The sequence below is a fragment of the Dioscorea cayenensis genome, chromosome 1 (genome assembly GCF_009730915.1).
Source record: "Dioscorea cayenensis subsp. rotundata cultivar TDr96_F1 chromosome 1, TDr96_F1_v2_PseudoChromosome.rev07_lg8_w22 25.fasta, whole genome shotgun sequence".
Classification (NCBI taxonomy): domain Eukaryota; kingdom Viridiplantae; phylum Streptophyta; class Magnoliopsida; order Dioscoreales; family Dioscoreaceae; genus Dioscorea; species Dioscorea cayenensis.
This window is the reverse complement of record NC_052471.1, coordinates 2,076,511-2,101,104: the sequence shown is the minus strand read 5'-3', so window position 1 is coordinate 2,101,104 and position 24,594 is coordinate 2,076,511. Positions and strand designations below refer to the sequence as shown.

Sequence of the window (24,594 nt, the reverse complement as noted above, 5' to 3'; positions counted from 1 at the left end):
ACTACCCTATTTAAAATTTATAATGATTTTTTATATAATATTTTACGTTTAAGTCTTTATATTTTTTTAATTTAAATTCTTTCTTGTATCATTTTCAATTAAAAAAAAACACATAAGAGAAGACCTTTGAAAGGGCGTCCCAAATCTACAAGAATTCATAATGAAATGGATAAGAGAAGTCGGTCAGCTGAAGTGTTGTGGTTTATGTCGAAATGAAGGTCATAGTCGTCGGAATTGTCCCGATGCACCTGGTCGAAGTAGTCATTCATAATATGTGATTGTCGTAATATTTTTATAATATATATTATCATTTTCATCTATTTAAAATATGGTATGTGCTTTTTTTTTATTGAAAATGATATATGTTAGAAAGAATTTAAATTAAAAAAAATATAAAGACTTAAACGTAAAATATTATATTAAAAACCCATTGTAAATGTTAAATAAAGTTGTGAGAAAAAAATTTTTAATTTAAAAAAATTATAAGAACTAAAATGTAAAATATTATATAAAAAACAATTGTATAATTTAAATAGAGTTGTGAAAAAACAATTAATTTAAAAAATTTATAAGGTTGTAAATGTAAAATATTATATATAAAACTATTATAAAATTAAAAAAAAATTAATAATAACTCATGTGTGCAAAAACAAAAGTACCATGCAAGTACCATGCATGGTATTTTTTGGGCATTTTGGTAATTAATTTAAAAAATACTCATTTTTGTAAATAATTTAAAAAAATGCAATATTTTAAAAAAATAAGCCGCTAAAATTATATGTGTACCTCTCAATCATAAATAAAAAATAATTCATATATAATATCTATCATAGTATATAGCATATAAATAAAGAATTTCATATATTAAATTAACCCATGAGACCACCACGGTAATAGTTAAGTTGTTAACCCACTCACCTTCCAGGCAGAATTTAATTCCGTCTCAATGCACAATTAAAATATAATAATAAAAAATATATATTTAGTCATTTGTCTTTATAAAAAAAATTAAAATGGAAACAATTTATTAAAGTAGAAAAAATAAAAAAAAATATATTTTATAAACATTCTTTTAAATAAATTCTAATTTTTTATTATTCAACCATCAATTAGCCCTATTATCTATTAGAGACCATATCATCTACGAACGCCCATAAATATAATATCTATAAGCGTTCATGCTGAACTGTTAGATTTCAATCTAACGGTCTTCAACATAACACGATATATCACGAAAGAATTTTCATCCATAATGAAAAAGAATTTTCATCCATAATGAACTGTTTATTTAAATAGTTTAGTGGTCCAATCCGATTTTTACTAACACTCTCATAAAAAAAATTATAAAAAACTAAACACCACTCATTTACAAACTTTTACCACTGTTACTGTTACTATGTACCCATATCTTTTTTTTTTTTTATGCCTCTCTCTAATAATTATTTTTCTCCCAATTGTAAGTGTTTTACGAACTTCCACAGTTAACTTACTACAGTGAGATACCCATATTTAATGACATGATATGATGTTAAAGTGACTTTACCTATATATATATATATATATATATTTATATTACATCATGACATCCAATTAAATATTAAGAAAAATAAAATAAAATAATAATTATAAAAATTGATTAGAGGCATTGATCTATCCCTTATCGGCTTATCCCCCTGACGACCACGTTTCAGTAGGCCAGTTTCCCAGAAAGAGAAACCATAAAGACCAAAAAACTCCAGATATTCTATTAGTATTATCCTACCATAATTAGACTTGGTCTAACAAAAACCAAGTGTTAACACTGTGTGTGTGTGAGAGAATTCAATTCCAAATTAAAAACCCTAATATAATATCTCTTGTCTTGACTCCCCTCCCAAGTCCCAACTAATAGCTATGCCCATACACTGTCCCCACAGTGATGACCCCAAACCATTGCAACATCACGCCCAATCAAACTCACCAGCTGTCTCCTCACGGCCACTATGCTGGCAATCCCGTGTCCCCCTACTTCCCTCAATCAACACTCTCATACTTATATATATATAAAATTCTAAATCCATTTTAGAATTCCAACAAACAAACACTTGGAAAGGCAAAAGCAGTTATCAAACGAGAAATAAAAATCATGGAATCATCGCATACCTTGGTTAGCAACAGTGATTCTGATAGTAATTATGCTACCATCTTATCAGCCCCGCCGAAGCGCCGGGCGGGGAGGACGAAGTTTAGGGAAACTCGGCATCCGATCTATAAAGGCGTGCGACGTAGAGGGAGAGGTGAGGGACGGTGGGTGTGTGAGGTGAGAGAACCGAAGAAGAAATCGAGGATCTGGCTTGGTACATACGCGACGGCGGAGATGGCGGCGAGAGCTCACGATGTTGCTGCGATTGCGTTGCGTGGCCGATCTGCTTGCCTGAACTTCGCTGATTCGGCGTGGCGGTTGCCTGTCCCGGACTCAGCTTCTCCGAAGGCGATCCGCGCGGCGGCGGCGATGGCTGCGGAGGCGTTTGGGCCGGGGAAGGGGTTGGGATTGAAGGAGGTCGCGGTGGCATCATCTCCGAGCGACGAGGGCGAAGGGGTTGTCGAGGCGGTGGCGGCGATCGAGGAAGGGTTTGATTTTGAATGGTTGGATTATTTGGGGATGGGATTGCAAGAGGGTTACTATTATGAGAGCTTGGCTGAAGGGTTGCTTGTGGACCCACCAGTGCTGACTGGATTGGATGACGTGGATTTCAGTGCTGACGTGGATTTATGGAGTTATTCTGATTGATGCTGACGTCAGCGGAATCAGAATCTCCCTACCTACAACCAGTGTGTGTTTTTTTTTATCTATCTGGTTGATCTTCATATGTATCATATATGATATGATATATATATATATATATACATACCAGTTTGTTATTGTGATACAAGTTTCATGTTCATATAGCATACATAGCTTCTAGACTATATCTTGAAAAGGGTAGTGAAAGTGTCTTGCTTTAAAATATTTAAAGGATCTTGTTTTAATATTGAATTATTAATGGAAGTAAAAAATTTTGGTCTTGTAAGCGCATGAGGGCATGTAATGCAATGAATCATGAATGATACATTTATATCTTACTGGAGAAAAATAATTATTAATAAGCTAGAGATTCTCAAATGTGGGCTGGATGCCTACTTTTTTTTTTTTACATAATAAACCATGACAAAATTAATTAATTAGTTATACCACAAAATTTACACAATTTTTCTTCATAATTTACATTCACCAAAACAGATGGTTAGAAATCAGCCAAACGTGAGACGTCGTTTAGCAGACTTGGATGTGGTATTATCTAAACCAGCAGCAGAAATCTTCCTGCGCTCTCTTACAGGCCCTGCATTTTGAGAGTTCTGCACTGGATCTTCTTCGGCTGGCTTTGGTTGAAAAGTAACTTTTGTCGAGCGATAAAACTCGGTGATGCTAAGCTGAACATGAGTGGATTTGGGAGATTCATCACCTGCACCGGTTTTGCTTTTGCCGGATCTTGAATTGGTTTTTCTCTGTTTACTTGGTGATCCCTTCAATTTCTGCAAAATTTTCCCAGAAGTGGAGTGAATGAGTATGCTTATCATTTTGCAATTAAAAATAATGAAAGTGATAAAAAGTTCAAGATCTTATAGTACAAAATATAATGCCCTATGTAAATGGACATTTTCAGATTTGACATCAAACTACCTCTAGATCCATGAAAAGTATCAGAATCAGGAGACAGACATGTTCCATCTTGTAACTATTTTTAATAATGAGGACCTAACCTTGACAAGCAATAAACTATAAATAAACGCTTTAGAAGCTTGATCCATAATCAAGTCTGCAAAAGATTAGAAGGTGGTTGAGATCAATTATGGCACACAAATCCGTATGAGATTCATTTTCTAACATCATCAGCAAATTTTTGTTTCAATTATATATCCCATAAAAATTGTGCAAGAGTGCATCATTGATGACATCACTATAACCCATAAATGGAGGTATTTTTATTTTGAATACAAGATAACTGAAAGTACAGTTGTGAAGTAAACAGGCAAGTGAATTGTACCTTTTCTTGTGTAAACTTGTCTACTTTGTCCGGAAATGCAGCTTTCACAAGCTCAATATTTTCATCAGTTAACAGAAACCAGCATCCATCATCAATGAGAATATGTGGAACATCTGTTTCATCTGAGAGATCGGTTGACTCAGTTGCTCCCAAAGCCTCCGGCTCAAACTCGGTATGTTCACTTTGAGTTCCATAGTTAACATATCCAACACTATCAGTAGTTCTCTTCCATTTGACCAAGTAATATCGGTGACCATATCTAATTTTCACTCGCTGAATAGAATGAAACTCATATTGATCATATAAAAGCATGTCTCTGTTCTGAGCAGAGGCCATTTCTCTCAAATAAATAGTTGACAGCATTGGAAGTAATCTCTGGCGTATATAAGATGGTTCCCATTGCATGTTGTATGTTAAAAAGTCAACCAGATGTTCAACTTTAGGGTAGTCCCATCTGAGAGAAGGGCCATCTGCAAAGCAAATTATAATGAGTAAAATTATAACTGGCGCTGGCAAATCAAAAGAGGATGGTCAAGGATCTGGTCAGATAATAAAGAGATTTCATACAATCAGAGGCCACACAATAAAAGAACACAATTGATCCAGAAATTGTTGCAAATATGTTAATATTCATTTTATTGCATGCTAATATTTCTTTAATTGCAAGCATGCCAGATAACAGGGAGAATATTAATACATTGCAAATAAATTATTCAGTTAAAGGTATTACCATCATAACTTCCATTTGAATTTCTTAAATATATTGAAATAATCTCATTGTTGGGGAAATTATTTTCTGCAGAAATCATTTTGCAAACTTTGATTTGCCAGTTCTCATATTTCCTCCGCTCCTTACTTTTGCGATCCTGTAATTAACGGAGTAAAAACAATCAACAAAAAATCAGGTTCAAAATTCAAAGAGAGAAAAATAACAGAGTTTGAACATTAAGAGGCTTAAACCATGAAAGAGCCCGCAAAAGTATGAAACATCAGAGGCCATGTCCTTAAGAGATGTTTCAACTACAACAGTGAGCCTAAATTGGGATTTAATACGTTACCATTTGAAACAAATCAATGAAACAAAGTGAAGGTTTACCTTTTCGCACGAGGAACATTCACATTTGAAACCTGCTGGCTTTACCATGCAGCTTTCAAACCCATTATTGATGCAATGTTCACAAGAAGATGTTGAGTGAGCTTTCTTGCTGCCTGGGTGGCCACATTGTGAACAATGCGGAGATCTAGCTTTTGATAAAGCATTATTTACATTGGGTTCATCAAGATGTATAGCAGAACTAACACTGCCTGCAACTACGGGAATAACTCCTTTGCCAACTTCGTGTAATCTACATAACATCAACTCCACAATGTTAATACATGATTCATGCTGAAAACAGATGATTCCACAGAAGAAAAAAGGATGTGCATCAGGAATTGATAAGAGAATACAAACCTATCCAAAATCTCATCCTCATTAAACATCTGAACAAATCGAACAGCTGTATCAACCCCAAACCCTGGCACACCTTTCAAATCATGATCGTTACCAACCAGAAGTGCAATAGCCACCAATTGTTTCCTCCTTAACCCCAGACCAGCTTCAACGTCTGATATATTGTAGCACTCATATGGATCCTGCATGAAATGATTCATTCTCACAAGGTAAACGAAAGAAACATTTGTATGACAAACACTACAAGGAGACAAATTTACCATCATAGTCAGGAGAGTAGATGTAAGCAGCAGAATTAGCTAAGTAATTATGTATCACAAGGTAGATGGTTCTTGGATTCAATTGTTTTAGCTCAAATATCTTCCTCTTGCCTGGTAACGATAACAGGAAGTATTAAATTACACATTTTTAGCTACAATATAATTAGTTTCGAGATTTCCTTGATTAAGCCTTTAGATAAAAACAGATCACAGAGATCCAATTTAAAGAGCAAAAGACCACCCATAGATCAGAATCATAACCAAGAAGATAAATCCAAATCCGGAGAGTTATAACAGTGAAAGATATATTTATTACTTACACAAAATAAGGAACAAAACCAAAGTCAAATTTTGGAGTATAGTCTGTTTCACAAGCACGCGTACACACACGCTTCCACTAGGATGGCATTCAATTCCTATTAAGATTGTTCTCTAGAATCTATGAGAAAAGCGAATTCATTCATAAAGTTTAAAGGTTAAATACAAGGCTTGCCATGGAAGCAAAAATGGATACTAAGAAAAGTGTTTCATCAGTGGGGTACCTAACTTTGCATTAAAATTACTATTCCCACAAAAAATAAGGTATCCAAATATTATCAAATTAAACGAATGAAAACCAAGCTTTTTTGCTTTGGAATAAGAAAGAATGTTATTGTCATCCTTTCCTCTGATCATAAAACAATTTTTTAAGTTATCTATCTTTCGGATTTGCATGGACAACCATTCAACCCTTCTCAAAATCTAGATTCATTAAGCTCACTGGAACAATTGACTAACAATTTCATGCAAGTTTGAATTCCTCGCTGAGCAAATAATAGTGTGATAGTCCATCCAGAGCTAAAATAAGCAGAAAAAGAGTTTCATATAAATCATGATGGACAACATATAATAACCATTTAAACTTACACTGGAGTTGGATCGAAAGCATTTTATGACACATTTGGCCCCAAAGAGGAAAGCATCACTGTCAGCAGTGATGCAAGCATCTACGTGACCTTCATAATTCAGTTGAGCACAAAGAGCTTCAGCTTCACCATTTGCTCTTAAAATTGGCATCCCTAGGAGCTCAAGTAGTTCCTATCAATGACAGCAAAGAAATTTGCATGGTCATAATATGATTAAAGATAATGAGCAAGGAGATAGAAAAGCATGTTTAAGAAAATGACTTGAGAATTTCTATACCCAGAAGGGTAAAATTTGGCCTTAAAATGGGTATAGCCATAGACAAGGTCTGAATGGGCAGTGGACCAACCCCACAGTAAAACTGTGAGATGTACCCATTTTGATTGAGGATGCATGGATTGATATTCTAAGATTAGATTTACAAACTCTATGATATTCATGGTGAAGAGGAGCTTCACCTTCAAATGCAATGTCCCTACCCCGCACATTAGAGGGTGGATAACCTTGACCATGAGTTTCCCAAATAACAACTTCAAATTTCGTTGGATCATTTTTCTTATAGTCCTTGTATTTTTTGTGTTTTCTATCGTCCCCTGAACTTATTTTACCCTAATCCATGTGGTTTATTCACTTTTATAACAAAACATGTTCCAAACTTCACAAGGATCCAACTTAAAAAAATGATTGTATGGTTTTGGCCAATAAAACTTAAGTCAAGCCTGATACATTTTGAGTGATGAGAAACAAAGTCAGAAAGATTCCTAGACCAAGATTTGATTGAGAATAACATTAATTCTAACAACCGCCCACTAACATCATATTCACTACTTCTGGCTTCCTTGTTTCTTGCCAGCCATTGCTACAGTATGATCACTGCTTGTGAACCTCAAGCTATGAAAACGGACATATATCATCAAGAATAATTTGCTACCCTCTTTCTAGATATGTACTATCAGCCACCACAAGCCTTATAAACACTGGATTAAAATATCCTCTGCTGCAACTAATCCATGATCATTGTCTGATTGCCCTTGTCTAGGTCATCAACTATTAAATCTTGTCAAAGGCCAATAACTGATCAACAGGCTCCCCACAGTTCATGGGTGCGACACTCCGCTTCAATTAATAAAGACAATGCATCATACATTTAACTAGTTGGTACTGATCCTCTCAAACAAATTCCTCAAACAATAGTTTGTCCACACGCACAATACAAAATTACTTACCTTAACTCAACCAAGTAACAAACTATGAACAGAACAATCCATGCCTAGAAAAAACACATTATACACCCACTAAATCTAGTTTTTTTTTTTCAAAGAAAATGGCTTCTCTTCTTCTAATTCAATGAATTCGGAGAAAAATAAAAATAAAAAGGGCATGTTGAATCTCACCACGCAGTCACTGATGCACTTGGCAAAATGCTGGTTCCGTTGCTTCACCGGCGAGCCCGGCTCATTCTTGGGCAGCTCCGCCAGCTCTATCCCCGAACAACGAAAGAATCGCTCCATCCTTGACTGCGTCTTCAACGGGGAAGGCTCCCCGTCCACAACAAACACAGGGTGCGCCCCCATCTACAAAACCCCACATCAACGCATCAATCAACACACAATTCAATAAACCAAATAGATCAAGAATCACGAATCGACCTTGGAGAAAAGGCCGATGGTGCGGAAGAAGGTGGTCCGGATATGGGGGGAGCGAGCAAAGGGGCGGCGCGCGCGGATGGCAGTGTCGTGCTGGACGATCCAGAAGGAGAGGTCGACGGCGACGCGCTTCTCACGGAGGAAGTCAGGGCCTTCAGTGCGGGCGTAGGGCTTGAGGAGGTCCCAGAATCGGCCACCGACGCCCATGGCCGCGAAGAAGAGGGAAAAAACGAGGGAGAAGAGAAGGAATGCGGGAAGAGAGCGCGGGGGAGGGTTTTGAGCGGATCGAGGAAATGTTGACGTTTTTGCAAATAAACCCCTCCAATAATCATCTTATTACAAAAGACACCTTGTGTGTGAATTTTTGAATTTTAATTAAAAAAATAAGTGTATAACTCTGTTATGTTTTTTATTAATTACAACTTATTTTTTAAGAAATGGTTCAAAATAATGATTAATCATTGAGAGAAAATTGGATTCAAATAGATGATTTAAAATGTGACATTTTTATTTAAGAGGTAAACAAATATATATAAACTTAATATAAGAAAAAAAATATAGGAAAAAAACATTTTTTTAATGAGAATTAAAAAATATAGGGAAATATTTTTTAATGAAAGTTTTAAAAAATAAAGAAATATATATATTTTTTGACAAAGTCGACAAAACAAAGCAAAGGACAACCCTGGATGGGAGAACGAGAGATAATCTTCACACAGAACTCCCGCAAGGGACCCTAAATATGAATTAGTAAGATGCTCGAGATGAGTAGCTTACTATCTGGATCTAAATTTGCCAGGGTTTCTATATATATATATATATATTTATGAATGGAAATTTTTGAAAACAAAATCACAAATTTACTCATGAGATTTTTTTTTCCTAAAGAATAAAAGATTTTAAAGAGTGGTATCTAGTTTTAAGAGAATGGTTCCTTGTTGAGGTAATTTTGGAAACTTAGTTTTTTGTCAATTTATTTGGATCCAAATGTTTGGCAAATGTAATGGTAAAGTTACATTACAGCTAGCAAGGCGGCTCACAGCAGCGTCCGTGCTAAAGCTGCGGGTATACGTAAATTTATAAATAGATTTTTTTTTTTAATAAATTAGAGCCTCTTAAAGTAACATAGAGTTTAATAACAATATAACATATTAAGATAATACATACATATATAAAATTTTTACATAAAAAGAAAGTGATTGTATAAAGAAAGTGATTATATATGATAAATGCCGGAACCATATAATATAGAGTTTAATTTTTACATTCTTTATGAAAGAAAAATATTATAAATTAAAATATCTTCACAGGAGTGAAATTAATTTATTGTTAACTGAAATAAAAAAAAGAACTTTCTCCTTATTTCAATTAATTCTTATTTATATTTATGTTTTAGTCTTTAATAATATTTAATAACAATTATTATAGTGACAAAGACAAGTATATTGAGAGCGAAAGAAAAAGAAGAAAAGTAATTGCTTAAAATAATCATGAAGAACACCACAATTTGATTCATGTTCAATTCCTGAATCGTGTACACATTATTTGGCTTATAACTTTTGTTGTATTTATCAAAAAATAAAATTTAAGAATAAAAGGATTTCTAACATGGATGCCTGTGGTTATGCTACAAGCTTCATCTAATGATGTGAATTTAAAAACTCACTAAAAAAAATACAAGTGGAAAAAATTAATCTCACATTAATATTATTCGATAAATTTAATAAAACAATAACTAACTATATAACATATAAATAATAAAAAAAGCAAAAGACAATCATTGGATGGAAAAACAATAAAAAAATAAAAAAATCAATTATTTATTTATTAAAAAAACAATGGAAAACGAACCCATACAATACACAAAATCATGTTGTATGAAAAACAATATAAAGCAATTAAAATAAAATTTAAAACATATAAAAATAATATTATTAATAAGATATAATATAACATAACATAATATAACATAACATAGAGATGAAAGGTGGGTGGTATAAGACTCACTCAACTCTTTTAAAAAAAAAAAAAATAACAGGCCTCTCATAATTAAGGAAATGGCAATATAGGAGGGATTTGGTTACTCTTAAATAAAATTAATAATATGTATATAATTGTAATAAAAGTAAATATCTCTTATTATATATATATAATTTTTTTTTTCATTTTTGAATCTCTTAAATTACAATTACCTTACTTGAATTATCTCTAAAAGTTTTGTGTGAAGAATACTTATCATTCTATCTTTCAGGGTTGTATATCAAGGATTATCCGTAAGATGTCAGTCAAGTCAACTTTGTCAAAATAAAAATAAAAATAATAATAATACTTTTTTTTTATTATATTAACTGATAAATATTTTGAACGGCAAAAGGTTTTCAGTCAAAGAGGGAACCAAAACCTCTTCCCGCTACTCACGCTAAAAAAAATTCCCCCAAAGAAAACAAAGTCACTCCAAATATCGACCAGAAGTCAGACCTAACCTTCCTGACTCGTGGGCCCCACACTATTCTTACGCTCATAATTCGTTAGTTACGTTTTAAGGTCACAATCACAAGTCCCAAAAGCATTAAAAGAGAGCACGAGAGTGAGCCCCTCTCCCGCGCATCACTTTGGCGTTGCGCGCTCTTCTCCTCCGAATTTCGAATCACTATCTCTCCAGGTTTGCTCTTAAATCTTGGATTTCTCCTCTCGATTTCGATTCTCCCCTTCGGATTCCACTCCATTCGATCGATTATTGGTTCTAATCTTCTCATTTGAGCTGAAATTTTTCAGTTTTGATCCTTTTTTTGAAGTTTTTTCTCCGTTTTTCTTGTTGAAAAAGAGTTCGATTTGGCCGGTGGATTGTTTTTATTAGGGTTTTCGATTGATTTTCAATTGCAGAATTCTTGATGCTGGAATCGTTTCTGATCGTCCTTTTCCTTTTACTTGTTTGCTAGATCTGTTCGGCTTGGTTTGATCCTCGATGGAGCAGGTGAGAAACGCTAATTTTGTGTGATTTATATATTTTTTTGGAAATTTTTGGATGGTGTTGATGGTAATGGGAGGGATTTTGGAATTAGTATGAGAAGGTGGAGAAGATTGGGGAGGGGACATACGGCGTGGTTTACAAGGCACGCGATCGTTCGAAGAATGAGTTGATAGCTTTGAAGCGGATCAGGTTGGAGCAGGACGATGAAGGGGTTCCGAGTACTGCAATTCGTGAAATTTCCCTTTTGAAGGAAATGCAGCACAAGAACATTGTTAGGTGATTACTCCGTAATTCTGCAAAAGTTGTTGACTTACTTCATTGAATTATGAGCAAGATATATATATATTTTTAATCGAAGATGTGCTGTTATAGGAAAAAAATTGTGGATGTGAACTGTTTTCTGGCTCTTGAATCTTATTATTTATGCAAATGAAGTTTTTAGTTTGAATTCTTTGACCAGATATCCTTGAAAAATCTGAAAACTTTGATTGATTATAATCAATGAAACATATCAGAGAGGCTTTCTAAGAGGCATAGGAAGATGCTAATTATATCTAGGATGATATTCCTTTTTGGTCAAAGAATGGAAACGGCTGTTATCACTCTGATACCACATACACAATTCATTTTTCATTCACATCTGTTGATTTTATCATGTGGGAAATCTTGTGAAATCATTAGACCGAACAGTCGAACACAACCAAGTGGTCTATCTTGTTCAAGTTCTATATCTTTATTTGTGTTTTCTATAGAATTGTGTTGTCAGTATATTTAGCTGAAATAGTTTAACTGCTTTCTCCCTTGTCTATGGATGCTTTCATTCGTAATGAAACAAAGCATTAGAACAGTACTGATGTACAGTAAAGTTTTCAAATTCAGGACTTCCATAAATATTAGTTAGTTCTGAGTGTTTGGAGAGCTCTTCTACCGCACCAGCACAAGTAATTATGACCATCCTCGTGCCATCAGCACTTGTCCTCTGATTTAATTTTATTATGTCACAAACTTCTTGTTAGTATCCATCAATGAAGTATATGGCATGCCTCTGGAAATTCAGTGAAGACCTAGAAATGCCACTGCTTCTAATTGTGGCAATTCCAAGACTGGTCTTTACATCATATTTCTAATTTCAGTAAAGCCAACAGTTGTTCCTGACAGCAATTGTAACTTTTCTAAATTTGGAGCCCGACAACTTCTGTATTTTATTCCATCTTATGTTCCTTTTAGAATTATCTGAGCTCATGTTTCCTGGATTTTGATTTCTACTTGATATATCAGATAAAATGACCCCTGAGCTGCTTTGCTCCACACTCGCATAACATGCAGTTATATAACTTTCCTTGTTAAGTTTGTAATTGTTGTGTGTCACAAGCTAGTATTGCTCGTTGCTTTGTCAATATTTGTTGAATGGAAGTCATCTTTGAAGAAAATGGAGCAATCCACATGGATTTTTTTTTTTAAAATTCTAGAAATTGGTTGTGGTTGCTTGCTTTTGTAGGTGAAATGAATTCTCTTCAAATTGTTGATAGCTTTTAATGTTATGGCATTGTGTTATGTTGTGAACAATATCTAACTCTAAATGATCATGAATTTCAGGTTGCTAGATGTCGTGCATTGTGAGAAACACATATATCTAGTTTTTGAGTATATGGACCTGGATTTGAAGAAGTACATCAATTCTTGTCCAGATTATGTGAAAGATCCGCGGATTATAAAAGTAAGTTTTGCATTCCTCTTGAAGATATTCCCAGCTGTGAAATTCCATATCGTTGTAGTTGTACAGGGATAATGATGCACATTCTTTTCACAATCTCTTGAACTATTGAATGCATGTCATGCCATTGGAATTTTCTTGATTAGTTCTTACCTTTTTTTTTTTAATTTTTTTTTTATAACTAGTTCTTACCAGTCATTCTGTGGATTTATTTATTTATATTTTGAGACAGATTATTTCTTCCTTTAGTTAATACTGTTCCTTGCTCATGTCAATGATGACACTAAAATTTGATAAACGATGCATGCAGTTTTTAATCTGACAATATTTTCTTGGACGATATAAGCATGATATCAAAGGGGTTATACAAGAAATAGCATCGTAGTTTTATTCCTATACATGCATTTAACCAGCAATTGCGCAACTATTTTTGTTTTCAGTTACTTACGGTTGGCGGTTAAAATTTATATTCAATTGATTTATTGGCAGGGATTTTAATTTCCAATTTCTGTTACATGTCCTAACAATTGTCATAAATAAATATGTAAAATTACTTATGTTGCCTTGTACCTTCAATGAAATGTTTGGTGAGTATTTCTGAAACTATGGTCATTCTCAGAAATTTTTTATTTTTATTTTTTTCTCCAGAAGTTTCTCTATCAGATCCTAGATGCGCTTTCCTACTGCCACTCCCATAGAGTTCTTCACCGTGATCTGAAGCCCCAAAATTTACTGATAGATAAGCGCTCTAAATCTGTGAAGCTTGCTGATTTTGGACTAGCGAGGGGATTTGGCCTTCCTGTCAGGACCTTTACCCATGAGGTATTATTCTGCATCCTAAAATTATTAGATTAGATTTGGTGGTTAAGTCATGCTATTGTTTCTGCTATTAGTCAGGCATTCATAGAGAAGAATTCTCGGCCTCACATGATCTATTTATTCAATAAAATTTCAGTGTATCCATTTGGCGACAAAGTTTCCTGTTTTTCCATCAAATCATCAAGTATAACTTGCGTTTAATAGTGTACAAGTTCTCTTCTTTCTTTCTTTCCCCTTATCTTTATCTGAGTCTTGTCAGTGCGTCCTACTGTTATGTTGGTGAAGGCCCGTAAAGTAAACATCATTTGAGTTTAAGCTTGTTGACGACAGAGTCAAAGTTTCTTGTTATTCCATCAAATATAATGTATAACATGAGTTTTACTGGGCAAAAGTTCTTCTCTTCCACTTTTTCCCCCTTATTTTTATCTCCGTTCTGTCAGTGCATATAGCTAACTATTATGTCGGTGAAGACCCTTCATATATGGTATTTTCTTATTAGTTGCCACCAACATCCTAAGCTGGTTTTTTTCAGGTGATAACTTTATGGTACAGAGCACCAGAAATCCTCCTTGGATCTCGGCACTATTCCACTCCTGCTGATGTGTGGTCAGTTGGCTGTATTTTTGCTGAAATGGTGAACATGCGACCACTATTCCCCGGAGACTCAGAGATTGATGAATTGTTCAAGATATTCAGGTTTCCATCAAAGTTATCAATGCTAAATCTTTGAATTTCTTTCATTTCTTAATCATTCATCTTATTCCTTACTGTTTTTAACCCAAACATCAATAGTGTTCTAGGCACTCCAGATGAAGAATCCTGGCCAGGAGTGACTTCCTTGCCTGACTTCAAGGCTGCTTTTCCCAAGTGGTCTCCTAAGGTGTGAAAAACTAAATAATAATGATTAAAACTCAAACTGAAGTTCTGTCATTGATTATCTACTTACAATTCTGTGTTTTTTACTTTTTTTATCAAACCAAACTGTTGCATTTGCTTGACTTGTGAAGGCCTTAAATCATGTGCAGAGTCTGGCAACAGTGGTTCCAAAATTAGATGCTGCAGGGATTGATCTTCTTTCTGTAAGTTGTTTAAATCTTTAGGGTTTTCTTTCCAGATACTTATCAGTAATACATCTCATTATATATCAATGTTCTTCACAGAAAATGCTGTTGATCAGTCCAATTAAAAGAATCACAGCCAGGGAAGCTCTGCAGCATGAGTACTTTAAAGACATAGGGGAACTTCTGTAAGGGTTATGATCAACAACCCACTCCTAATCATTGTAGAGCTTGAGTCCTTTGTAACTTTTATGGTTAGCTATATGTTCTTTTGTGGTCTCCTTTGCTCAATGAATTTGTATAGTTCTCCTTTTCATCTTTTCTTGTTTTCTTGGAGAGTGTAATTTTAGATGGTTGTTAAGGCATGTGTTCATGTTCAGGCATCATCAAACTTCAATGTAACTTGTCTGATGTTAACAAGCCCAAGTTCTCAGTGCTTTTCATAACTAACTCACAGGGATGATGGATTGTAAGCCTATAATATATGACAAAAGTTTATCAACTTAAATTATGTTTTATAAAACATTAAAAAAAAACTAATGAAAATCACATTGATTTAGCATGACAACGTATTTTGTAAATTCAAAATTATTAGACAGAAATTGGGAACTGAGAGATGCTCAATTGTGAAAAGAGTTGCAGCCATTTGAGTTACCACTACAAGAACAACGGTGTGAAAATTCTGTAGACAGAAAAGATTCAAACTAGATTTCAATACTGAAACTTTAGCCATGCCTTAAATTAAACATCAAAACTGTCAGCCTTAGCAGTAAATTGAACCTAGAAGAACTGTTCATAAATACATCAGGAGAGGACCATGCTACAAAAGCCAATTCAAGAAAATTGGAATCCGATCATCATACATCGGAGAAAAAGCTGCAATTTGCAGCTCAAAACACGGCAGGCGCACCAAATCCCATCAGCATGAATGAGTGAGTTTCAATGGGGACTGTTATTACTGGTGCTTCACCTTCTTCATGAGGGCCTGAGGTCCGGAACACTGCATCGGCCTTGAAGAAGCTCCACAAGAGGTATGTGAGGATCAAATTGATGAACTGCAACAGTGAATTGGCGTCGATATATCCTTCGTAAGGAGGGAAGTCTATCATTCTGAGCCAAATTGTGGTGCCATAACCAAGCATTGCCAACCATAACCGGAAGCGTGAAGGATGGTGAGAGACACCAGCCCATACTGACCACATAATAAGTTGAGCGACACTCATCACAAGGCAAACTTTCGCATTCCAATCTGAGTGAAAAATAGTTCATAACTCATGAGCTTCGGAAATGTACACAATACGTAAACCTAAACGCATAGCATCAGGGTATCTCTTGCATATCTCATCTATTCAAGGATTTTTGCTATATGGACAACAGGAGGGAAAACATGAGAAGAATTTATCTCATAAAGATTAATATATGACAAAACACTGTTTTGAATTCATGTGAGTTTTGTAAAGGCAAAGGTAGAGAAATGCTCACTGTAGTCAAGTTCGTAGAAGTTGAGATACATGATATGTGTTGTCACGAAGGACAAAACCGGTGCTGCAAACATAACCCTGGATGCTTCATCCTTCACATTGAAGATCCGCAGTAAAGCCAGGATTACGGAATATCCAAGAAGAGCCACAGCTGATGAAATATCCAACTTCTCTGTTAAATCAAAATCCCTGCATAAATTTTAAAAACCCATATTAACAAATCAGAAAGGAGGAAACATTTTTATCAGTTTGAAGCAGGAACTAGTGAATAAATTGTAGAGCTTACAAGGTATGGAATATAGTACTCCAGAGACAGGCATGCATTGATAAGAGCCCGTATATATGCAACAAGCCAGTATACTCATAGTATGGTCTTTTAGTCTGAGACCTCGAAGGCAGCTTGTAACATACCAAGCTGAAAAATGATAGCCAGCCAATGAAGTGCATCAAGAGATTTAATGCTGACAAGGCTGCTGAGATAGGCTCCTGAGAATAAATAGCATTACCAACAGGAAATAAAATTATTCATATAGACATGCATAGTGGAGTTCTAAACAGAAGCCAAATGACAAACTTGGAATGAAGTTTAACTAGCAAATACAAGTAGCAACAAACCTGGAACACGAAAATTCGTTTCAAGGGCCATTTTCCATGATACTTAACAGGAGTGCGTCCTGTAGCTTCCCTTTCCTTTTCTCTTTGCATCATACAATGGTATCGACACTCACTTCTGCAGTTGAGTTGTTTCCACTGCATATAAAGTGGCTCTTGCGTATACCAAGTACTCTTGGCATGCGCAACATCTGGTGAAAACTGGCAATGTGCAACAGAAATATCGCCGACAGATCCTATTTCTTCACATTGCTCAACACAAGTTCTGTCATCTCAAATGTTTCAAGTCAAGATGGCAGAGATATCAAAAATGAAATACAACTTGGACCAACTTAAAGAAACTAATACAATAAGCAAAACATAATTGCTCCTACATTGATTTTCTATCACACAACCAATACTTCTATGTACAAGTCAAGACACTATTTCCTACCATATTCTTCAAGAATTGAATTCTAAACTTGAGAAACAGCCTCTACACATTTCATTGGCATCAGTTTTTTTAGGAAAAAAAATAAGAATTTGTCTAATTGTGTGACATTTTATGAGAACCTTAACTTCGGTCACATAATCTCACAAATTCCTTTGAGCACATCTATAAAACAAAAATCTAAAGAAATACAATAAAAAAGACATGCAATTAGCTTGATAGCTTGATATGCTTATCTCATCCTGTTATCCAGTTCAACAAAAAGAACATGAAACAAAAAAAAAATAAAAAAATTAATGCCTATAAGCAATAAGATGAATGAATTGGCTGCAGAACAGGAGCAATTAATGAGATCAAATCAATGCTTGTTTCCTGTAAAATCGGAGACCAAGATAGCCGCCAAATAATCAGCAACACTAAAAGCTAAAAAAAAAAATGCCTTTTTTTTCTTTCATTATTCCCACTTTCCACCAGAATTCATCAGAAAAAGCTTCTTCAATCCTGACTATAGATTACAAGCGAGACTAAACGAAAACCTAGAAATCACATATGAGAACAAACAACCAATAAAAAGAAAAAAAATGAGAACTTTCGATCGCCAAATAACAGCATACCTATAGATCAGATCCCGGTCGCCATGGCTGGCATCGAGAGCCACAACAAGGAAGCCAAACACAAGGAGGACACAAAGCCTACCACAAGCCATCTCCCCTGACCTAGAGATGGATCAAAGGAGTCAAACACTACAAGAAGACCGCTCTGTGGGGCAAATCAGGAGGAGAACCCAGCGCTTTGGTTCGTGGTCGCTCCCGCCATCATCGGTCCTCGATGGAGAGAGCGAGAGAGAGAGAGAGATGGCCCAAATTTGAGATCCAGAAGAGATGATCGCGGGCTTCGTTCTAGCTCTTCTGGCGTGTACACGTGGACCAATAGCTTTGTTTCTTTTGTATTATTATTATTACTTAATTATAATATTTATTATTATTAATTAATAGTTTTTTCATTTTCATAATAATTTTACGTGTGGATAGCCGTAGACTTGGCGGTTTTTGCTCATCCGGAACAAGCATAAAGATGAACTTACAGGTGAGTTTGAGTTTTTCAGATTATAAATTTTTTTTTATTTAATGTAAAATTTTTATGTGAAGAACACCACGTATTCTTTACTTTAGAGTTGTATGATAGAGGTTATTTATAAGAGATCAATCAAGCTATTATAATTGGTGTATTTTTGCATGCGTTTGATACGCAGCTAAGTACAACACAAACATTACATAATAGAACAAGTAGTTATAGTACAACATAACTGTTTATCTTGTATCATGCTTGATATTTTATGGAAAGCTTCTTGAGTACTGGACAAAAATATTATAAAATTACTTTTAATACTATAATCTTATCTTTGTTTTACAGTAAACAACTTCACAACAAACTCTCATTTTTAATAATTTAATTATTTTTTTTATAATTAATCACTTAGTAAATTAGAATTATATGTTTTTTTAAACTATCAAAATACATTCAAAATTAATTTTTGGTTAAAAAATACATGATAAATTCGATTATGTTTGTTTGATATGTTTATGAAAATCATATCTATGATTCAAGAATATAAGATATAAAGAGATTTATATTTATTTTTTATGCTATTTAAATTTTAAATTTTTGGATAGAAATATTAAAAAAATTATGTTAATTTTTATGATTTAAATTTTTAATTTTAAGATATCGATCTTACATTAAAAAAATTGTATATTATTTAAATTGAAATGAAAACATAAATAGTATTAGGAAAACTATAAAATATAGTAATATAAATCTGAATCCATCATAAATATAATTAAATCCATTGTTTATTAGGTTATTAAATGAAATAGATAAAAAAAAACTTATAATATCAACATGTGCTTTTTTCAGTGTGAATCTTTAACTGATATCTCTAGAGTCCCTGGAATCTCTAAATTTTCAAAAATTCCCTAAAAACATATAATTTTATATGTAATTTTTTATCTTTATTAACATGATAAAATTTTTGTACCGAGGTTTTGGTGGTACAAAAAGTTTAACTACTTGTGCTGACATCCTCTTGCTGTACGCTGACATCCTCTTGCTGTACTCTCAACTTTTTAACAAACCAAATAAAGAACAAGAAAAGTTATGCTATGTTGTACCTCAAAATTTTGCATATCAAATCGACCTTAAAAATTCACTCTAAATTTTTTTTTAAAAAATATATATTCAAAATGGTGGAATGACATCTTATTGTTGGTTTACTCAATGGATTTTGACAAATAAATAAATAAAATAAAATAAAATAAAATAAAATAAAATAAAATAAAAGGTGTTATGGGGACACGATCATAAATTCTTTTTAGTAGGGATGGCAACGGGTAGGGTATGGGTAGGGTATGCCAAAATCCTTACCTGTACCCGTAACCCCTACCCCATACCCGTACCCTTCAGGGTAAAAAAAATCATACCCTTAACCTTACCCGCAGGGTACCCGCTTACCCGTTGTTCAAATTATCGAATTAAATTTAAATAATAATAAAAATAAATTAATTATACATTATATTACAATCTTTAAACACATGTTCATAAATTCAAAATTACAAGTTGATATATATTTGTTTATCTTAAATTATATAATCACATAAAAATGACGTCTATTTAGGACTCAATGGTAACTCTACCTTTTGTTTTGTTCATGTTTAACCATCTTGGTTTTTGTTTAAATTTTTTCATATATCTACTATTTATATTTTATATAGCTTCAAATTTTATAAATATCTAGTAATATTTTGAATATAAAAAACATTATAAGTAATTCTCATAAGTTATATCCAATTGATTTTTTATTAGTATCTTATTTTTCAGGATGTTCTTATAATTTTTATATTTGTTTATTTTTTAATTTAATTATTATTATTAATATATATCTAAAATTCAATTTTGATAATATTATCAAATATAAATATAGAAATTAAATAAAATTTAAAATAATATATTAAGAGAAAATTTGAAGTATTATTTTCAAATTAATCACTATGAAAATAGATATTGAGTAAATTGTGAGTAAATGTTTAGTTTTATAAAAAATTATATATATATATATATATATATGAGAGGGTAAGGGTACGTGTACGAACCCGTACCCTCTTCAACGGGTAAGGGTAAGGGTAAGGGTACGGGTAGGGTAGGGGCATACCCTTACCCGACCCGTACCCGCTCAAAAACTAACGGGTATTACCCGTACCCGTACCCGGTCAAAGAGGATAATACCCTCTTTGACCGGGTACGGTACGGGTATACCCGTTGGGTAGGGTACAAATTGCCATCTCTACTTTTTAGGGGAGATTCAGTAAAAAAGTTAATGGGTCAAGCAATATATTTTTAGAAACATACTCTCCCTCACGTACCTTTTTACTTTTTCTATTTTATAAATTTTATTTAGTTTTTTTATATTATGAGGCGGTTTGGTTCCTGAATTGGGAATAAAAAAGAGTGAAGAAATAATGGAAATGAGGAGTGGAGGAGTGGGTAAGAAGGATGTGTTTGGTTGGTAAAGTATAAGAGGGTAGTTTATTAGGAATGAGAAAAATAAAAGAAGAAAATATGGTTAAATGACCTTTATAACCTTTATAGGATTAAATTATATTATATGTGACATAACATATTATATATTATGATATTTAAATATCATATTATGATAATTATTTATTATTTAAATTAATAATAAAACATAGAAAATAGAAAATTTAATATTTTTTAATTAAATTTTTAAGTATTGTCATTTTTTTTATCATAATTTAAAATTAAATTAAAATTTTCACTAGAACAATTATGTTTTATTAAGTTTAATAGTAATACATATAAAACAAAATGTTAATAGTATTTTTTTTAAAAAAAATTAGGTATTGTGTTATTTTTTCATATCACTAAAATTATAAACCGAACTATTATTGAAATTATACTATTTAATGAAAATTTGTGTTATTATATAAATTAAAATATATTAAAAATCAAACATTTTGGGATTAGTTGGTTTTTTAGGATTATATAGCATGAGCAAAATAGGTATTTCAATACAAAGGAGTGCTAAATCTGCCCAAATTTTGAGAGGAGTGAAAAGCCCATGTGACTCCTCCCTCACTCCTTGCACAATTGTTTATGACTACCATTACTGTATAACCAAACAAAGTAATGGGTTTAAAGAATTAATCACTCCCATTCCATGGATACATTCAATAGTAGAAACAATTTTACAATATTATTTATAGAGAAATTAAACAATTTTTATAGAGTTTTAAATAAGAATAATTTTGAAAATTTAATACAAATTTTTTTATAAAATTTTGGTTATCAACTAACTGTTACCGATTTTCATAATTCATATTAACTATTTAAAATGGACAAGTAAAAATGCCTAGAGGAGTATATTTATATATGTTATATCCTATTTTATAAAAAATCGAACGTCAAACAATAATTTTCATAAATATTTTTCTAGAAAATATTTTTTACTATATAAAACATATTTTTGAATTTTTTTATATTATATAAAATTATTTGTTGAATATAATTTTTTTTTGACATTTTTATAAAAATAAAAATAAAAAACCAGAGAGAGATAAGGGGAGGGATTTTTGTTAGTTCTGCCGGTGTGGTTTGTGGGTTTTGAGAACATTCAAACGCTCGTAGAAATTTCACACAAACTAAACAAAAAAAAAACACACAAGATTGGTGATCTAGTTCGGCATCAACTTGCTTACGTCAAGGGGGCTAAGCCCGGAGATAAACAATCCATTTAAAAGAGGTGAAAATACATAAGTACAAACACTTTGTCACTCACTCTCCCAAATAGAGATCACCACCCTCTCTAGATCAGCTACTGCCCACACACTCTTCTTCTCAAGTGTTACACCAAATCTCAGAGCAAGGTAGCTTATATAGACGCCTCAACATCCCAAATATAACCCATAGCTCTTTTAGAATATCCGTGGCTATTAACTTTAGAACCTTACAAAATTAGCTGTTGCAACTCCTGTTGTAACACAACTTGCAACATGACCCTGACTGCTGATTTGACTGAGTTCTGGTTACATTGCGAATGACCTAAAGACCCATTAACCTCCCGGTCATGCTTAGTCTGAGTCGGTGCAGCCAGATGTCCCGATTTCAACCACCAGCTACTAGTCTACCTTCTCAGTTCCTCACCACGCAATCCCCTCACAAGGGACGCACATCTTTGTGCGTCTTCACGAAACTTTTCAAACTTGATCTTCAATTCATCTAAGTTTGGCTTTCAAATATTCCTAAGAATGGATCTTCAATCAATCATGCCAATCACACTAACAATAGGCATGCCTTCAATTATTTATGCCCTTAATAGTCTTCAATCATACTTATTAATGTTCTTCCTTCAATCATACCATTGATAGGTATTTCCTCAATTAAGCTCTATCCATATTTAGTCTCCAATCAAATCTTTTAATATATGGTCTTGATATGATCTTGCCTTTAAGTTGTAACACATACCAAAAATAGCTTCACCAAAATCTCCCAAGATATTTGCCTCCAATCCAAAACTCCTTGCCTTGTCACCATACCTTGTCATGTCATCATTTATGCCACGTTACCTTGTCTTGGTGTCAAATCATGCCAATAAAAATGCATTTGCACTTACAATTTTAACTTTTAAGCAAGGAGGGGAAGGTCTCCTCGACACCTTACACCTTCCTTTCATTCTTGTAAATATTTTTTGATTTATTGACACAAATTTTTTTATTTAAGATATTTATGTTTTCATTGAAGATGAGTTCGAGCCATAATTTAAATAGAATGATGGTACATATGTTCTTATGTAAAGTTTATGACCTGTGGCTCATTTAGCAGGTGTTATAATCATACCAAGATGAGTTTTGGCTGGTACAATTGGAAGCAAAGGTATCTTAATCCTATCTTATCATCATGTGAAGCGTAAACTCCTCATAATTTGCTTCTGATCCCTTTATCTCCTGTGTCTCTACTTGTTGAAGGATTGGAAGACCAAGACCCTCCTTCCTGAAAGACCAGTCTTGTACAACATCATTAGGAGAAGTACCTTCAGTGTGACCATAATTAGATACATCTCCATTAGTAGGAAAACAATCTTTGTTCTTAAATCTCCCTCTAACCTTTCTTTTAAGTAGACTAGGCCAGACCTAGCGCTTAAGTCGTGGTACCCTCAAAACATTACTTATCACATGGTCAATCGCAATCTCACAGCTTGGTCCCAACAATCTTTGGGAAGAAAGCATCGACGTGGTGTATAACTCTTACCGAGCGGGAGAGAAAGCTTTTTCAATCTCTGTCTCAGTCACCTTTCTTTGACGTTCTTTTTTAAACAGATCCTCGGCTTTACAAGCAAAAAAATTTTATTTATTATTTTTTTTGGGAGGGGGGGCTTCATTTTAAGGGAAGTGTTAGTGCAAATGCACCTTAATTGGCATGATTTGACACCAAGACAAGATGACGTGGTAACCTTTGTGACATGGCATAAATGATGGCATGGCAAGGAGTCTTGGATTGGAGGCAAATATCTTGGGAGATCTTGGAGAAACTATTTTTGTTAATGTGTTACAACTTGAAGACAAGATCATATGAAGGCCATATTTAGGTGATTTAATTGAAGACTAAATACGGATGGAGCTTAATTGAAGAAGTACCTATCAATGGTATGATTGAAGGCTATTGAAGGTATGATTTGAAGAAATCTTAATGAGTATGATGGAAGACTATTAAGGGTAAGATTTGAAGAGTTGCCTATTGTTGGCATGATTGAGATGATTGATTGAAGGTTTTTTTTTGGGAAGATTTGAAGACCAAACTTGGATGAATTAAAGATTAAGTTTGGAAAGTTTCATGCAAACGTACAAGGATGTGCGCCCCCTTGCAAGGGGACTGCGTGGCGAGGAACTGAGGAGGTAGGCTAGTTGACGGTAGTCAGGATCAGAAGATCGAGTTGCAATAACTCGGACTAAGAATAACCGGGAGATTGATGTGTCTTGAGGTCGTTCGTAATGTAACCAAAACTCAATCAAGTCAACAGTTAGGGCCATGTTGTAATTCATGTTACAACAGGAGTTGCAACAGATAATTTTGGAAGGTTTTTAAATTAGTAGCGACGAAGATTCTAAAAGAG

General features: G+C 33.6%; 4 protein-coding genes across 10 annotated transcripts; 2 read left to right on the top strand and 2 right to left on the bottom strand.

The window, feature by feature from the left end:
* Positions 1–2,051: 2,051 nt before the first annotated feature.
* Positions 2,052–3,030, top strand: LOC120260994 (dehydration-responsive element-binding protein 1D-like). Its single transcript, XM_039268638.1, has one exon. The coding sequence runs from the start codon at positions 2,126–2,128 to the stop codon at positions 2,768–2,770; it is 645 nt and encodes a 214-aa protein (XP_039124572.1). The 5' UTR covers positions 2,052–2,125; the 3' UTR covers positions 2,771–3,030.
* A 6-nt stretch (positions 3,031–3,036) lies between these two features.
* LOC120260989 (flap endonuclease GEN-like 1) lies at positions 3,037–8,587 on the bottom strand. The gene is made up of 8 exons (XM_039268625.1): positions 8,330–8,587; positions 8,075–8,254; positions 6,684–6,854; positions 5,518–5,699; positions 5,161–5,410; positions 4,795–4,930; positions 4,065–4,534; positions 3,037–3,552 (listed from the first exon to the last, which is right to left on the bottom strand). The coding sequence occupies exons 1-8, from the start codon at positions 8,531–8,533 to the stop codon at positions 3,271–3,273; spliced, it is 1,875 nt and encodes a 624-aa protein (XP_039124559.1). The 5' UTR covers positions 8,534–8,587; the 3' UTR covers positions 3,037–3,270.
* A 2,338-nt stretch (positions 8,588–10,925) lies between these two features.
* LOC120272028 (cell division control protein 2 homolog A-like) lies at positions 10,926–15,338 on the top strand. 7 transcript variants are annotated; one of them, XM_039278919.1, is made up of 9 exons: positions 10,926–10,988; positions 11,266–11,300; positions 11,389–11,573; positions 12,894–13,014; positions 13,660–13,833; positions 14,363–14,526; positions 14,623–14,710; positions 14,838–14,909; positions 14,991–15,338. In XM_039278919.1, exons 2-9 carry the CDS (start codon positions 11,292–11,294, stop codon positions 15,078–15,080), a joined length of 903 nt encoding a protein of 300 aa, XP_039134853.1. In that variant the 5' UTR covers positions 10,926–10,988; positions 11,266–11,291; the 3' UTR covers positions 15,081–15,338. The 7 variants fall into 7 exon arrangements, with proteins under 7 accessions (XP_039134853.1, XP_039134961.1, XP_039135037.1 ...); XM_039279027.1 differs by having other exon boundaries at positions 10,946–10,988; positions 11,210–11,300; XM_039279103.1 differs by lacking the exon at positions 10,926–10,988 and adding an exon at positions 10,996–11,066 and having other exon boundaries at positions 13,663–13,833.
* Positions 15,339–15,593: 255 nt separating this feature from the next.
* Positions 15,594–18,295, bottom strand: LOC120264359 (post-GPI attachment to proteins factor 3-like). Its single transcript, XM_039272175.1, has 5 exons — positions 18,026–18,295; positions 16,985–17,246; positions 16,656–16,855; positions 16,371–16,558; positions 15,594–16,137 (listed from the first exon to the last, which is right to left on the bottom strand). The coding sequence occupies exons 1-5, from the start codon at positions 18,115–18,117 to the stop codon at positions 15,779–15,781; spliced, it is 1,101 nt and encodes a 366-aa protein (XP_039128109.1). The 5' UTR covers positions 18,118–18,295; the 3' UTR covers positions 15,594–15,778.
* Between the last annotated feature and the right edge of the window lie 6,299 nt (positions 18,296–24,594).

Bases quoted from the DNA above. Each gene is read 5' to 3' on its own strand.
- LOC120260994 (XM_039268638.1), top strand. From the start codon at position 2,126: ATGGAATCATCGCATACCTTGGTTAGCAACAGTGATTCTGATAGTAAT.
- LOC120260989 (XM_039268625.1), bottom strand. From the start codon at position 8,533: ATGGGCGTCGGTGGCCGATTCTGGGACCTCCTCAAGCCCTACGCCCGC. The intron at 8,255-8,329 runs GTCGATTCGTGA...GGGGTTTTGTAG, and splicing joins CCATCGGCCTTTTCTCCAAG to ATGGGGGCGCACCCTGTGTT. The intron at 6,855-8,074 runs GTGAGATTCAAC...TGTCATTGATAG, and splicing joins AGTGCATCAGTGACTGCGTG to GAACTACTTGAGCTCCTAGG.
- LOC120272028 (XM_039278919.1), top strand. The intron at 11,574-12,893 runs GTGATTACTCCG...CATGAATTTCAG, and splicing joins CAGCACAAGAACATTGTTAG to GTTGCTAGATGTCGTGCATT. The intron at 14,910-14,990 runs GTAAGTTGTTTA...TGTTCTTCACAG, and splicing joins CAGGGATTGATCTTCTTTCT to AAAATGCTGTTGATCAGTCC.
- LOC120264359 (XM_039272175.1), bottom strand. From the start codon at position 18,117: ATGGCTTGTGGTAGGCTTTGTGTCCTCCTTGTGTTTGGCTTCCTTGTT. The intron at 17,247-18,025 runs GTATGCTGTTAT...TTGAGATGACAG, and splicing joins GACCGGGATCTGATCTATAG to AACTTGTGTTGAGCAATGTG. The intron at 16,559-16,655 runs GTAAGCTCTACA...AAATTTATGCAG, and splicing joins AGTACTATATTCCATACCTT to GGATTTTGATTTAACAGAGA.